Genomic DNA, 17,621 nt, shown 5'->3' with positions numbered 1-17,621 from the left:
AGTTAAATATATTGTAGAATACCAATCCCTATTCCTAAAAGTTATCACCAGTTTATCCAAAACCAACATTAAGATTATTAAACAAAATTAGTCAAAGTTAGACACATTATCTAACGCAGTTAAAATTAAAAATTTAGTCACAATTTATATAATAGTAATGTCTACTCACCTCACTGTCGGTCTTTGCGTCGGCATCTCCTATCGACCTAATGAGCTCTTTAGATATAGCCATTAAGAGGTAATTCGTAATTTTAGATTTTGCTTCAGCTGTCACTTTGCCGTTAACTGGAGCGATCTCTTTACAGAGCCTCGTCAGGTCCTCGTCGACCGTATTATGGATTCGGTCAAACAGATCCTCGATCAGTTGGCTGACTAGTTGACTCCTCATCGATGGACAGGAACAACGCGATTCCGACGTTATGTAACTCATACTATGGTGCATTCTTCCGTAATCAGTCTTCTTTGGTACGGCCGTATATATCGAGTATCCTTCATCGACGTATTCGGTTCTATCCGGTTTTAAATCGATACGCGATGCGTGGAAAGATTGCCTCAGTGTCTCACTTCGTAGCTCCTCTAATTCCTCGGTCTTTATCGACAGTTCGTGACTCATCGTTTTCAACTTATCGTCACATTTCCTCTTACACTGGTTAAGGGCTTTTTGCGTTAACGCTAACTGCTTTTCCAGAGATTCCACCTAGAAAACACGTCTTCTTAATAGGAGTTTCCTGGTTTCCATGCAATATATACAGGGCACTATCCACAGGTGTTCAAACATGCACTGTCTTCGTGAACCGAGCGAACGGAATATTTACATTCGACAAACATGCTGTCGTCGATTATAAGCGGTAATAAGGTCTAAAATTACTATATAGCTGAAGTTTTCTCCTCAATATTCTTATCGAGTAAAGGTGATTTATTAAATAAGCATTTTATCCCGCAACAACAGTACAACAATCTACTAAGTTAAAACCATCAAACTACAAAAGCTCTACACCCATTAAAAACAATTACTACATCTAATACAATTACAGTTGAAAATATATCCAAGGCACATATCAATTACTTCACAAACAAAGTAAACGAATTAAAAAATGTCATATTGTAATTTTAGATTACAAGCAGCTTATGAAATTGTAACCCCAACTTTACCATATAATTGTTTAATTACCTTACCCCAGATAAGTTTTCTTAATTGATATTAATTAGTATTAAGCAGCGGATATGAGAGAACGACTTACCTCCTCCTTAAGTTCACTGTTAGTTACTTCCAACTCTTGGTTGTTTTTGCAGGCTCGGCACAGTTCCTTTCTGATGCATTCGAGGTCACCCATGAAACCCATTTCAGTTTTCTTCGACAGTTCTCTATGACTCTTCAGATCTTCGTCTAACTGCTTGTTCATTCTTCGCAGTTGATCGATTTCACGCTGAAATTGAACACACGAAATAAATATAACACCATTTTGTTATGATCATATTTGGATATACATACATTATATTCGATTCAAACATTTGACATCACAGTAGGCTATTTGATAACGCGAAAAATAAAGTGTCAGTTATTGTAATCAGTATATATAACGAGTTTCATAATGATTATTTATTAACATAAGTTGAAAATAATACTCCATTTAGAATTAAAAAAAAAATTCGCGTTGGGGGACCGAGCGCTATTGTACAAAATAATAATAAGTGTTAGATAAAAGATGAGATAGGTTATCATGTGACACTAATTAATTAGGAGCGGTCCCCCAACGCGAAGTTTTTTTTTTTAATATTAATACATACTTATACATATAGGTACTTTAGGATTAATTTTCTTTTATTATTTTTTACTTTTTAAAGGTAGCTTATGTTTTTTGTGGCGGGGTTTTCTGAAATTTTTAATTTAATTTTTTATTTCATACTTTTTAAAGGTAAACATCCTTATAATATCTCTGGTTAAGTTGTAAATACGTGGGTTCTTTTCGATTTAAAACATATAAGTTAAGATTACATTTTAAGGTCAATCTTGTTCTTTTTTATTTAAGTTACTAATTAATACTTTTTGTTTCTTAATTATTATTTTTTCCTAATAATTTTATTTAATTACTAATGTTTTTTGTGATGTACAAGTCATAACCTTTCATTTGATACCCCACTTGAGCATATTTGCAGACATTCGGTTTTTCTTCCCCACTTTAATCCCCCATAACTTTGAAACGGCTAAACCGATTTAAAACACCTATAATACAAAAAAACTAAATTGAAATCGGTTCAGTCGTTCGGGAGCTATGATGCCACAGACAGACAGACACACAGACAGACACACAGACAGACAGACAGACAGACAGACACACAGACAGACAGACAGACAGACAGACAGACACGTCAAACTTATAACACCCCTCTTTTTGCGTCGGGGGTTAAAAATCCATAATTAAAAAGACATATTTTTAAACGATTGTCACGTGACACAAAACGCTCCTGATTGGCCGGGATTATGATTAAGTGACTTGCTTGGTAACCTTGATTGCCTACTATGTGTAACAGATTAAATTACAGGCATGTGACGTCACCGACCCCGTTGCAGCGCCATATTGTCCAAGCAACGTTTTCGCGCCCCATTAAATATGGAATTTTTAATATAATGTTTTTAGAGAAACATGTACTAGAAATTAAAAAACAACTTTTACTGGATTTTAAATCCCAGCCAAATAGCCTATTTTCAATTAAATTAATTAGTGGTGCCGTATTTGAATTTACCTTGAATTTACTCTCTAAAGCTTTAACAGTTGATTCAGCTTTCTTTGCATCAGAGTCCGCCTTTCCGAACATCGCAGTCAAGTTGCTATTCTGTGCTTTGAGAGTTTTTGCATCTCTCTCTGCCTTCTCCAGGGCTATTCTCATACCAGATTCTGATTCTTCAACTTCTCGCAGCTTCTTCTTTAGAGGTTCGAAGCAATTCTTGTATTGGTCTCTTTCTGTTTCCAGTTTTTTAACCTGTTGAATGTAAAATTATATAAAAGATAATTAAAATCAACAACAGCCGGTAAATTCCCACTGCCAGGCTAAAGGCCTCCTCTTCCTTTGAGGAGAAGGTTTGGAACATATTCCATCACGCTGTTCGAATGCGGGTTGGTGGAATACACATGTGGCAGAATTTCTATTAAATTTGTCACATGCAGGTTTCGTCACGATGTTTTCCTTCACCGCTGAGCACGGTATCAATTATAAAGACAAATTAAGCACATGAATCAGCGGTGCTTGATTGGGTTTGAACCCGCAATCATCGGTTAAGATGCACGCGTTCTAACCACTGGGTCATCTGGACTCAATTAAAATCTTATTTATAATATCCTTATGATATTTTTAATAGTAAAATCTTATGTTTTATTTTATTAATTATATCTGCATTTAAGTAAATTTCTTTTTCTTTTTTGCTGAATAAATATGTATACAGATTATAACATGCCTGTATAAGTTCTTACCTTTCCATTTAACTGCATCTCTGTGGCTTGAGCTTCTTCGATCTTCTTCTTGTATCCTCCTTCCATCTCCGCCCACATGTCATCAGCTTGAGTCAACATTTCCAGATACGCTGTTTCCCTTCTCTCCAACTCTGCTATCCTGTTCTTTAGTTCCTGTTCGGTTGTGAGTAGGGCACGTATTTTACTGCTCGTTAGTGGGTCTATTGGGAGCTAGAAACAAATATTCATTGTTATCAATAAAAATTAAAATTAATTATAATATGTATATTATAAATATTTTAGTAGTTCCTAGAAAGTTAGCAACTTCATTTGGATACATTTTTCATTACAGTATATTTGTATTGTCTGATTTTGATATTTTATATGAATATTTTAGAAAAAATAAATATAAATACATAGAAACATTGTGTAACATACATTGCAAGCTCATTATTATATAGACCAATCTCTTATATGGGTTCAAATAAATATTCTTATAAAAAATATTGTTGATAAAATACTTCTTGTATCAATTATAACAGAAAATCAATTAGCAAATTAAATAAAAATAATCTCATTTCTTTATAGTTTTTTAAGAAATCAGATCAATATGTCATGAAAACAATTCCGGAGCATCATCAGTATACCAAATAGATAATTTATTATAGAAATCTGTCACGGCCAATGATTACTCGAGATAATAACATGTTTATTCTACGCTCTGTTTGTTTTCGTTTCTACTGTTCATAGTATTTTCATTATAACACAAGCCACTGTTTTCAAATAATCATCATAAAAATTTTCTTCAGTACGCTTTATACACAACTAGCGACCCGGCTTATATATGGTGCAATACTGATACTAAATATACTACAGAATTTATTTATTTACGACATCTCATTAAAACTTCTAAAATTATCAGTGTTTCTTTATTGTATTGTCCATGTATTATATACAAAAACCGCATCAAAATCTGTTCGAGTAATTTTAAAGATCTAAGCCTACATAGGGACAGACAGCAGTTAGCTACTTTGTTTCATACTATGTAATGATAATGATATTTTAATTGATCAAGTCTGTTTGATATGCTATGATGCATCTATTTAATATGCTATTTTATTAATTATTTTTTTTACAATAATGTAGAAGAAAGTCTACCTGTTCCTCTTCTTTCTCCTTCTTAATTTTGTCTTCCAATTCATCTATCTTCTCTTCTATTTTGTCTTTCTGGATTTCAGCTCCCCAAACCGCTGTAGATACTTGTCGCCTGGTAGTTTCTAACTCTTCTTCGAGCTCTTGTACTCTAGTTTCTAGAATCTTCTTTATTTGTGATGTTTGTTTCTCTATCTCTTTCTTCTCGTAAATTAATCTAAAAAACATACAACATATAGTAGCTATTATTTTAAAACGTGTACTTTTATTAGTATTATATTTATCCAATGATGTTCTAGTAAACAGATATGTCATTAACGCGCAAAAAGTGAAGACTAGAAAACGTCCTATTTGGGACGTTTGCCTTTAGTCGTTTTCATCATAATTATGTAGTAATACGTTTTGCGTAATTAAAACATCTAGTTATCACTTTTACTTATTGTTTTTATCAAGCTATCCTTTTTACTTGTAACGAAATATAAAATAAACGGTCCCCGGCGCGGCACACTTTTTTCTGTTGTTTAGTATGGGTATATCTGTTTATCAGAATATCATTGTATTTATCAGTTTTAAAGCTTACCTCGAGATCTGCTGCTGTAATTTCTTCACATTTGTCGAGTTACCGGTGTTTATTTCATTCCAGACGACCATTGCTCCACAACTCGATTCATTACCATCCATACCTTTCATTTCTTTCAAAGCTGATGTCGTTGCATTTCCGAAGTTACCCATTCGGTTCATCAGAGCTCGCTAAAATGACACAAAATTATTTAAAATATTTATTCGCTTACTTGATTCATATCAGTAATTGTATAATGTTTTGCATTAAATAATATTAATCTAACTGAAAATATTACCTGATTTCCTTTCGTGATATTCGCTCCGACTACTTGTAAGACATTCCAGGCGATCAGGGCTGGGACTGCCCTTTCTAAGCCGTTCAACCTCGTCAGCAATTCATTCTAAAAAAATACATATTACATTACTTTAATTATGTTCATAGTCCTTAAACGTATTTTTATTTATTTACTCTGTTTCATTCAAAGCATTTTCATCAAACATTTTTCTGTTTAGATTTTCCATTACCTTAAGCTGTGATTTATTTATAGGTTATTTATTTCCTCACCTCTCTTGCTTTCAAAGTGCACTCTCTCTTAGCGAGTTCTCCCATTAGCCTCTCGGCCTGCGCCCTCGAACACTCCCTCTGTTCAGTCATGTCTCTCAACTGCGCTGAACAGAGCTCGTAGTCCATTTCAAGCCTGAAATAGAGATTATAAAAAGCGTTAGAAATTTCGATCGATATCGCCTTTTCTAAGTGCTAGTATGATTATTAATAACTTCACAATTAGCTTCACGCCAAATAAGATTTGGCGTGAAGCAAACTTGAACCAAAAAAGGTTCAATTTGCTCCACTCATGGGCTACTATTTTGCCTAACACATAACCATCGCCCAAAACGCGATCGAAGTCACGACTTCAAGTTATAGGTAATCAATCTTCCTTATATGGTACATATAATAAAATTGGAGTGTCTGTTTGTAATATTAAAATAGCCTTTTTTTAGTCAATGCATATGTATCTATACACGGTACATATACCAAAATAACATTTTTTTACAATTTTTGCTTGTCTCTCTGTCTGTCTGTTTGTTCCGGCTAATCTCTGGAACGGATGGACCGATTTTGACGGGACTCTCACTGGCACATGACTGATATAATAAGGAGTAACTTATGATACTATATAATTTTTTTTATTAAATTCAAACGCGTACAAGGTTGCGGGCACGGCTAGTAACTAAATAGTACCAATATAATTATCGAATACGACTAAAACTTACTGCTGCCAGTGTAAGCGTGTATCATTTTCAATCTCCTCCAACTCGCAACAATCCTCCTCTAGCCTCTCATATTTATCTTGAAGGTCTGTTAGCTGCGATTCAAGTTCCTGTCGAGTTATTTATATGTTAAAACCTTTGTATTAGTGTTTGTGTTCATTAATATTCATGTTCATTCCATAATCAATGTTTCTTGGTCTTATGACCTTGGACAATCTTTTTAATAGGATTTTATTGACATTTTCACATAAAATTTTAAAATTAAGTTATATATTACTGACCTAGAATATATTGTATTACAATCAACTAGAGCTGATATGGCCCAGTGGTTTGAACGCGTGCATCTTAACCGATGATTGCGGGTTTAAACCCAGACAAGCACCACTATATGTATGTGCTTAATTTGTGTTTATAATTCATCTCTTGCTCGGCGGTGAAGGAAAACATCGTAAGGAAACCTGCATGTGTCTAATTTCATCGAAATTCTGCCACATGTGCTATCCACCAATTCGCATTGGAACAGCGTGGTGGAATATGTTCCAAACCCTCTCCTTAATAGAAGAGGACGCCTTATATCAGCAGTGGGAAATGTACAGGCTGTTACTTTACTACTTTACAATCAACTTGAAAAGTATGACATAGGTTTCAAACAAGACCGTTAAAAACATTATTGATATTTACTTGTATGAATAATTTACAACCTAACAACAATTCAATTGGAATGACTGTATAATGTTTAGCAAAGATGCAAAGGACTTATATTTTATTATACGTATATGCCGGTAGTTGTAATATTGTGAATATATTATTGTCATATGATAAATAATGTAGCTTAGTATCTTTATGCATTGTTACAAACCATTACGTCATTTTCAAAAACCATTACGAATACTTCAACACTATTATATGCATTAAAACTGCTACTAATGTCACAGTTAGTAATAAAATTGGAATAAACCTACTCTGGTTACTAGGTACTGGATACTAGGTAGAAAATTATTCTTTTATGTCCTTAATAGTTCTATTGTATATTTATTCCTTATAAGCTTTGATTTTTACTTTCAATGTTTTAGTATTGCCTATCAAACATTATCCACTGTTACAATATCTGGTGATTTATGGACATTGTCAATTGCGTTCCAAAAATTCAATCAGTTTTTCCATCACCTTATATTAAAACATTTTTCTATGACTTAGCTCTGCATTCCGACAAGTAACTAAATCGCTAATTAATAGAGAATGTACTAGCATCACCATAGAATGTTAATAAGTATGATGCAACGCCCATCACGTATAAAGACGTAAAAATAATAGCTCATAATATGGTATAACTAATCACACTGACAATATCTAGATTTCGATTTCGCAAATTTAATACATATTTTTACAAGTAAAATCCCACTACTAACTTAGTTCAGCCAATAAATCAAGATCAATGTTGTTAGTATTTGAAAAATATAACGAGAATATGTAGATAATTAATGAAGGGACAAAAGTTTTTAAAGGAGATTTTTGTCGTAATATAATTGTGCACTTACTTGTATTCGATTCTCCAGAAGAAATTCCTTCTGCAACCTCTGCGCTAGCTTGGCTTGCTTCACGTCCTGGGCCGCTTCGTATATCGATATCTTTCCCTCCAGAAACTTAAGCCTCCTCTCGTAATACTGTTTGTGTTTCTTCCCCAACTTAACGCACTTGCATTCTAGACTATCACCGTCCTCTTTAGTATTAAGCGTCCTATTCCTAACACCTTGCTTCTCTAATTTTTCCCTTATACTATTCAGTCGTTGTATTTCAGTGTTCAATTCGCCGCTACATTCAAAACTGTCGTTTATTTCCGTCTGAGTACCGATCGATTCAGTTTCCACGCCCTCGAAGATACCGCTTTCCTGTAAGATGTTGGTCGGTTTTCGTTCTTCGCATAGACTTTCCAAGGATTCGGATTTGTAGCCCTTTTGCTGGTACGGTGTGACAGTTGCGATCGCTTTGTGGGTTTTGTGCGATGGAATGTCGATTTCGGATTTTAATCTCAGATCACATATTCTTCTCGGTTTTGTCTGGAAATTTGAATTTGTTTATTATAGTTTTACATTATTGTTCTGTTGATTAATGATTGACTTTGACACTAATGACACGTTATTCTTTTCTTTATTTAATAGTTCCTTATTATTGAATAATTTAAAAGTAAAATTGTTTAATATTTCATACCTGATAGCATTCATCTTCACTAACAGAACTGCTCAACGCTTGGAAATTGTAGAGCATCATCAAAACCTGCTCCAGGCAGCTCCTGTCCTCCGCCGAAACCGCGTTTAAGATCATCTGTTCTAAGTGATCTTTGACGGGATTACTTTTCAACGAGTCACTGGTTTCCGAATTTCTATCTAAGCTGTCGGCTAGTACTTGAGCTTTGGCGAAGTCATCCTTGAAGTCATCGTGCGATGTTGTGAGATGTCTTCTTGGATTGCAGGGACTGCTGGGCGTGTGGGGGGACTTGTAGCCGGAGTCCATTCGTTTGAGCTCTGGGGACGCGGAGTCCTTTATCCGGGAGCCGGGGGACACGCAGCCCGAATCTGAGTCTGTTAGGTTGTCCCTAGCACCCTGAAAGAAAAAACAAAATTAGACTGGGTTCTGCAATACAACTATGAACAACGTAGGAGCCTAACGACCTTAATAAATCCCCAGATTGAAAATCTACGACCCATTTATATTTCTGCACGATTATAATGTGTCCACGTTTTTGTATCTTAAGTTTCAAGTAATAAATGATGTGATCATGGTTTTCGGTACACACGAGTCGCGCAGGCCTTACTATTTTTGGCAGTGGTTATAAAACCCACATAATCTAAGGCCTTTAAAAGGTATTGTTATGAATGGTATTAGCATTAAGATAATTTGATTATGAATACAAATGTTACAAAACACCGCGGCCGTTTCTCGTTTGATATAGATCTCATAACTCCTTAGACGGCGAGAGGCCGCTTCATAGAAAAATATCAACAACTGCGCGCGGGCGTACACCGTGAAATGGTCTTAACGCAACTATATAATTAACCAGACATGACGAAATAATAAGAAGACAATAGTATAAAATGTTTGTTTGAACATGTCGTCTGTGCAATATTTGTCTCATTTTGAATCGAGAGTTCGAAAAAAACCTATAAAAGTTTATAAGGAACAATGTATTATATCACTGCGATCCGATTACGAACAGTCAATTACACTTCACTGAGTATTTGTAACAGAATACAGCCATAGAAATGCGTAATCTTCTTTCACGACAACGATATGGTTTTAAATAGGCTTTCTTAGAATATTCTATTGTATATAATATTCCAACTCTACGTTGTTTAAATATCAGCATCGATTAAAATTCAACAAAATTATTTTACTTTCCAAAAATTGAATGAAATCTTTTTCTTATGCTTGAATGATGTACAATTGTATGGGTACGATTTTGTAATAAAGCAGTTAAGATTTAGCGAAGCATTTGATACGCATTACGGTACCAAGTCAGTGCATAAATAGACTTTAATTGCGTTCAAACGGAAAGAGGAAACGACTAGCGACCAAAACTGTAAGTCTTCATGCGTTATGACGTCAGATTGTAACTGCCTCGAGGAAATCGTTTAAAGTAGTCATTAAAGTAAAAAAATCTTTACTATCTGCATTTTTTATTATTTTTTTTTATTCTTTGCCTGTATGAACGAAATAATTAAAAACTCAGTTATAATTATTACGATGATTAATAATGTATAAATTTGACCTAGATTAACTAACAGACGTAGATTAACTTACTACTACTAGGTACTTATTTATATTTATTAGATACGACACAACAGGATATTGGAAATATAACGAGTATAAGAAATGTCGTAAAGGCTTCGAGGTAGTCATATGTCAATATATCTTTCAAAATAAACACTACTAATGTTTTTAAAACGTTTATGAAATCTTCTAAAAGAAGAGCTGTCTAAGATCAACACAAAATACATAAACAATCTTAAATAAAGAAGCTTAAATAATTGAAACAACTTGCTCATTAATTGTTTTCAATTCTACAGAATTTTAATAATATTAATAAATTAAATCTACTCGAATCTCTCGAAATTTAAAAAAAAAAGTGTGACAAACATGTTGATGATGCTTGCTACAAAAAAATTATATTCAAAATGATACAAACGCCAGAATATCTCTTGTTTATTTAGTTAAAACTAGCGGGAAAAATATCGCATTTTTTATTACGATTCGAAAACAATCTCTTACAATAATGGTTACCGAGATAAACTTCCTGCGACCTTGGTAAATATCCTTTCATTTCTATTGAATATGCTAAGATTCTCAAACGTGACCTCCGCTCTATAAGTAAACAAATAAAAAACATGAAATTTTCTATTGACATATCTGACAACATATATACTTGCGACTTGCAAAATATTTATCAAAAAATGTAGAGAAAGGAACACCACTAATAATATTTGTATATATGTATTTAAACCGTTACCTTCTTTACTATAAAGCATTATAAACAGTTTATTGATAATGAAAGTGTAAATATAAATATTTAATACCACAAAACATTGTGAAGAAATATATACATATGTATACTATATACCTATAAGGCACATTGTCGAGTTCGAGACTTCGGGTTTTCATCTATCAGAATATATGATATATACAAAATTAATTTCAATATCATCTAAATATTTTTCGCAACGTAAGAAATAATAACACTTCAATCGCTTGCTCATAAAATTGGCAAAACTGGCCCTCTCGGCACAAGAAAAAAAACAGTTAATGCGATTTGCTTTTTATTGAATAATCGCTAACGGACCAGGCGACGCCTAGAGTAAGGGTCTTTACGAAATGCTCATTGAAGTAATACATATTAAGAAAAAAAAATGGCGCTTGAATTTTTCGTTGATCAATTTACGTAAGTTTCATCACAATCGCATGAATGACTTTGGCTTTATAACGCACAGCGAACGAACATAGAAAAATCATTAATTTTATTTATTCATTAAAGAAAAAGAGCACTAATAACACCTGCCTTTTGTTATAAAATAACGTGTAATTATTAACTATCAAGGTTTTAAGTACACATAGCAATGAGACTTTATCTGATCAGAGGCTAAGAATAATGATATATTCATGAATAAATCATCACAAGGACTCTTGATATACTGTTATTCGAAGCAAATCTGAACTGAAGATTTGAACAAATTGTTTACAAGAATAATCAATTTAATTTCAATAGAGAAGCTAACATCTAGTAATGATAATACAATAACCAGGATCACGAGTATTATAATATTAGTCCATTATAAAATTACTTCAATATTAATTCTATTCACTGTAAGTTAGTAGAAATAGTTTCTCCATAAGGTACACAACAGCTGTAATGTATTAAATATGCAGGTCTTGCAGGAAGCGAGGATGACGAACGCTTTGTATATTTGGTTTGTTTAGTATCAGAAGCACATGTTGAATCACTACGAGTTTGAGTGTATGTACTGAGTGACAAGAAAATTGAACAAATCATATGATACAATATAGGCCAGACTATATAGACCATTTTAAGAAATTTTGGAAAATGATAATTTGCCAATAGCTTTGACTGCAAAATGCCATTTGTTGCCACTCAGCGTAAGAGTACTTAATTTTATACGACTCTCGTTTTTGTCCATATATATGTAACTATTCATTTAAATATGCTATCCTATATAGTGTCTTACTAATGAGACAAGGATCCGCTTGTTTTTGTTTATTAGTAACAATTTATAAATAATATCAATAAATAACAAAGAAATATATGTCAGTTATGACTGAACGAAATTAAATTTAACAATCTTAGTACAAAATTTGACTGAACCGAATCTGGGTATATTGTTATTCTTAAGACTAGATTAAGTAACAAATGATCAGCTAAAATATCCAAGTTCATAGAAGTAACTACCTAATTACGCAGTTATCGCTTCAACGGTCAAAACCTTCAAAGAGGTTTATTGAACAAATCACTTATTTAAACAATGGCCTCTAATGACAACAATAAAGTTACCTTAAGAAAAAGTATTACGAGATTAAACCAATATACAATCTCTTGTATTTATTTATTTAATAAATCACTTACGTTTTTGATAATAAATAAATATAAGTAATTTTTTTCTAAATAAATAATAATATCATCTCCGAATTAAAAATGAAAAATCAAGACAGTTCATCACGAAGACCGATATACACTGATTTTCTTTTGTTTCAAAGCACATGTCACAAAACTTTAATAACGATAAGGAACACTGCACATCTGGATCGTACCTTATCAGGGCTGGCGTCTTCCAGCTCGAGCAGCCTGAACTCCATGAGCTCGAGTTGGTCGCGAGCGTCGCGCAGCGCGTCCGCGAGTCGCGTGCACTCGCGCGCCGACGCAGCCGCCCGCTCCGCCGCGCTCCGGCACTGCCCGCATGACTGAGGGCACCGTGATGTCGATTAGCACGGGACATTCAAGGTTGGACACTTTCTAAACGGTTCATTTGTAACAACAACAACAGAAAATTTCTCACTGCTGATCTAATTCTTACTCTCCTTTTTGATAAGGTCTGGAATATATTCCATCACGTGATATTCCAATGCGGTTTGGTAGAATACAGGTGTGGCTGAATTTTTAAGAAAATAGACATTTACAATTTTCCTCACGGTGTTTTCCTTCACCGCCGAACACGACAATTAAGCACATGAATATTCAGTGGTGCTTGTCTGGGTTTAAACCCGCAATCATCGGTTAAGATGAACGCGTTCTAACCACTGGTCCATCTCGGCCCCATTTCGTGTGATTTATGCTTCTATTTAATTCATAAATACAAATTCTCTCTTCACAATATATGTTGCAGAATCAAAAAATAATTAACAACCTTTGCTATGTAGTGTATGATTAAGCTGTGCGAATCTTTTTGAATAGAATAGAGCTATGTCCTAAGCAATCAGTGTCGTAAAAGCGAATAAAGGGAATTTTAATTAAGCGTCATCTACCACGCAAGTGAGAAAAGGTTACCTACACGAATTGATCATGGTAACTGTATAATTATAAGAGAACAATTACATGTTAAATTTCGATTATATGTTACAAAATGATCGACTAGTTTCACTCCTATTTACTGTTACCGTCCCTTTGGGTAGATGGGAGAATATATGGCTCACCTTTCTGAACTGAGAACATCTAACGAAACATTATTATTTTAAATCAGAACAGTAGATCTAACTATCTTTAAAGCCGCATGCTTTAAAGATAGTTAGATCTACAAACACAAACGTTTACTAAAATATTTTTTTTAATTATGTGATTTTTTTTATAATTCCATTGTTGTGTTGTGTGACAGCGTTGTCACCCTACACAACAATGGAGCAGTGACGCAAGACACAAGCGCCAATAGTTTAGTGGGTGACATGCTCATATCGCAATAATGACATTAGCGGTGTGAGCGATGCTCTTGTGATATTTCAAGGCCGTGAGGTTCCGAATTCCTCGCCTCTAGTCAACATTACATCTTAAGGTAAATATTTAGCTTCGTACAATAATATCAAAATATATATATATTAATTTAAAATCTTAACAATTATTTGATAATAAATTTCATACTATAAGTTTAATATTCTATCCTTACTTATTGGAGATTTGTCGATCCAATACTACAAGCTAATAAGGCCATCGGTATGATGGAAACAAAGAATTTCAGTAAAAGAAGAAACTGATATATTTTCACACAAAAGTAATTTAATTTAAATCTGTATTACTTACAGTCAGAAACTGAATTGATAAGTATTACTTGTTGCAATTGTTATTAAATTAATTAAGTTATAATTGTGTAACAAAGCCTTATTGTTCGGAGCCAAATCTTACAGGCTTTATTTATTAGCGCAGAAAGAAATGTTAAGTAATTTATTCCATCTAGAAATATTTCATGCACTTCGAATTTATATAAAATAATAATGATAAAGGTTCAGTCTTTTTTTATTAATTAAATTTATAATAATGTTTACATAGTTCTTTTGAATTATCTTTTTATTTTACATGAAAAATTTATTAATTTACACCATATTTTTATATATTTTATATATCATCGTATATAAAATTAGATAAACAATGAGTGGCTATAGATAAAATGAAATATAAGTACTTACAAAATATTTCGATAAAATTTGGATTATACATATGACACAAAACTAATGTTATTAAAATAGAGGTTAAAATGATATAATATCACTTATATGGAGATGGCCCAGTGGTTAGAACGCGTGTATCTTAACCGATGATTGCGGTTTCAAATACAGGCAAGCTGCACTGAAAATTCATGTGCTTAATTTGTGTTTATAATTCGTCTCGTGCTTCGCGGTGAAGAAAAACATCGTGAAGAAACCTGCATGTGTTTAATTTCATCGAAATTCTGCCACATGTGTATTCTACCAACAAGCATTGAGACAGCGTAAGAGAAGCAGAAGAGGAGAATTAGCCCAGCAGTGGGAAATTGACAGGCTGTTATTGTTGTAGATGTTGTTATTGTTGATACTTACCCACATATCGTTGAGCGGTTGAGGAGAGAGGGAGGCGGGCGCGGAAGACACCGCGGAATCTTCGTCCGACGGGGCCTCCTTGAAAATATATTTTATTAGTCACTATTATCATAGAACTATAAAGTAATACTTTTAAAAAGAAATCCTATTTACTTCACATTCGGGGATATCGCATACATATGTGAAGATGACACATACGAATAAATAAATAAAGGCGCAACTCTATTTCCCCTATCTTTTTAAAGTCATATACAAGTTGGAACCATGTAATAATTATTAATATAATTGTAATAATTTTTAAAATAATTCTCACCCGATAAAAGCTTTCTTTTCGATGTTGTATATCTGTTTTCAAACCTTCACGGTTGCTCTTTTCTTTAGCCTGAAACAAAACAATAATATTAATTGAATAGGTACTTTAATACCTGGACATATTAATAGTATATTGTATTATGATAATCATAGATTAATATAAATTGCTACACACATAAACTATTTAACAAAACCTGTTAAGTAAACGATTGTCATTGCATGTTTCCTGGTTTGTAATTAATTTTATTAACTTCTAAATGTACTTCATAAAATTATACAAGCATTCCATAATCTTATTATTATTGCATAATTATTGTCAATTTACATAATAAAACTGTAACAGTTATATACCCAACTTGTGTATGTATCTTTTACAAACGTGATATTAATGTAGTTGTTACTATTTACGAAATAAGGCTTAATGCAGGGTTGTATGGGCTTATCACGGTAGCATTCGTAAGCGATCCCGTGGCGTTTAATTACAGTTTATGGAATTTAAGGGCCCTGATCTGAAAACGCATAAATTATGTAAGGACTGCTTAATATTTCTCACAGTATCATTTACCGGTTTTAGTAGGAACATAATCACACATCTGAGTATTCTTAATTTGAAATACCGCTGAATATCTGTCCAGTATTTGTAATTAAAAAGCTGATGACTACGATAACCACAAAAGTAACCTCCATTGTGATAAGCTCAAAACAGGTGAAAGGCAGTTCGGCCGAAGATGGTAATTTTATAAGCGGGACCCGCAATGTGTTCACCGCAAACACTAGGCTGGTTAACTTTCTCGGAAAATTTTAAATGTTTAACAAATTGGAAAATATGTAGGGAAAATATTGCTGGTTATATACCGATAGTGTCCAAAAGTATGAATGTAGTCTTCACTTTCACGAGTGTGTCTGTCTTTGGGGTATATTTTTTGTTGTTTTTTTTTCAAATGTTCATTTAATATTTTTTGTTTCCAACTAGCATTACAATCAGCAAAAATTAAGGATGCGTTTGGTCAATATTAATTAGACTCTACATCTTTAAAGAACACAGTGGCGTGCATTTGGAGAGGACTATGTCCATCAGTAGACAAGTATGGGCTGCTGATGGTACCTTGTTACACTATGGTTGACTTTTTATGCGACTGCTTTATTCACTCAGTTGAGTCCAGTCGTTTTCCTTCAATGTTTGTTTCGATATTTGTGAAAAATGCTTATGCTCTCTCAACATGATCTCTTAATGTCTCAGATGTTAGTATAAAAAATGACTAGATGCGATGATTTTCCAATTTTGGTGATTGCTCGCGGAATGCTCCATTCCACACCAATTGTATTCGTCACCATTCTTATAGATTAGTACCAACAGTCGACGAAGTTACTTTGATGTTTAGATTTGTTGCTGTATTTACTTTAAATTATATTTTACTTTTTACTATTACGTAAAGCAGTAACACTTATCACAAGACTTATGAAACTATATATATGTTGAACTTACGTTATTTTCCTCGTAATTTTCAAAGGTCATTTATTAGTTTTTTATATTATGAACGCACCACCATTTACGGAGTAATAAGGCAGAAAAACAATTCAAAGACACTTCTTTCCTTAAGCTTGCGACACCAAAAGTTATAGAACAGAATCTTTGATATTTGTCCTATTACTTTGGTGTTCATGTAGTACAACAATGAATAGGCGAAAGGCGTCGAGACAAAATAAAACTAGCTGCCTACTACTACTGCCCCATCCATAAAGAAACTGTGAAGATATTTTATAGTTTAAATCGGTTGCACAGCCTTTAATCAATCGAGATATTCCTGTACATATGTACAATGCGAGGTAGACCCTGTCTGTCTATTCATGCTATCGCGATGACCCTCCGTGCCTTTCAATTGGCTTTCGCTGATCAAATATTGATCAGTATCAAGGAATCCGCACATTCATAGTTAGAACACGACACGATTACTTTGTAATGTACTGTAAGTACATTATTCGTGAGGTTTTTGTTCCTATACATAAAAGATAATAAGTTCTAAAGAAAAAATAAAAACAAAGGCATAATGTCATTGACCCATTTTAAAAATTTCGTTGATATTAGATCTCTGATGATGTCATATGTATTATTCTTGTCACCCATTTAAGCTCTTTAGGTAAGGCACTCTCTTACTCTTTAAGTAACATACATTGTGTAATCAAATTTTTTGAGTGGTTCGACACATTTGCTATATTTGTGTGGTTGATGAAACACTGCCTAACTATTTTCGTAATGACCAATAAGCACAATCTATACATATAATAAAATTGGAGGGTCTGTTTGTAATA

General features: G+C 33.3%; 1 protein-coding gene across 3 annotated transcripts in view; it reads right to left on the bottom strand.

Annotated features, from left to right (window-relative positions):
• The window catches only part of LOC124543923 (myosin-1-like), a 135,121-nt gene that overhangs the window by 5,821 nt on the left and 111,679 nt on the right, over positions 1-17,621 (bottom strand). For 2 of the 3 annotated variants that reach the window (XM_047122249.1, XM_047122251.1), the window contains 14 exons: positions 15,313-15,381; positions 15,000-15,077; positions 12,750-12,899; positions 8,643-9,035; positions 7,973-8,491; positions 6,438-6,544; positions 5,728-5,860; positions 5,459-5,563; positions 5,182-5,351; positions 4,608-4,818; positions 3,471-3,680; positions 2,746-2,982; positions 1,242-1,427; positions 170-697 (listed from right to left, as the gene is read on the bottom strand). In XM_047122249.1, coding sequence (XP_046978205.1) covers positions 170-697; positions 1,242-1,427; positions 2,746-2,982; positions 3,471-3,680; positions 4,608-4,818; positions 5,182-5,351; positions 5,459-5,563; positions 5,728-5,860; positions 6,438-6,544; positions 7,973-8,491; positions 8,643-9,035; positions 12,750-12,899; positions 15,000-15,077; positions 15,313-15,381 — 3,096 coding nt within the window. The remainder of the gene's footprint in view (positions 1-169; positions 698-1,241; positions 1,428-2,745; positions 2,983-3,470; positions 3,681-4,607; positions 4,819-5,181; positions 5,352-5,458; positions 5,564-5,727; positions 5,861-6,437; positions 6,545-7,972; positions 8,492-8,642; positions 9,036-12,749; positions 12,900-14,999; positions 15,078-15,312; positions 15,382-17,621) is intronic. The other variant, XM_047122250.1, reaches the window with a different exon arrangement.

Source organism: Vanessa cardui, chromosome 3 (assembly GCF_905220365.1).
Source record: "Vanessa cardui chromosome 3, ilVanCard2.1, whole genome shotgun sequence".
Lineage (NCBI taxonomy): Eukaryota > Metazoa > Arthropoda > Insecta > Lepidoptera > Nymphalidae > Vanessa > Vanessa cardui.
The sequence above is the reverse complement of the archived record's forward strand: the minus strand, read 5'-3'. Positions and strand labels throughout refer to the sequence as shown.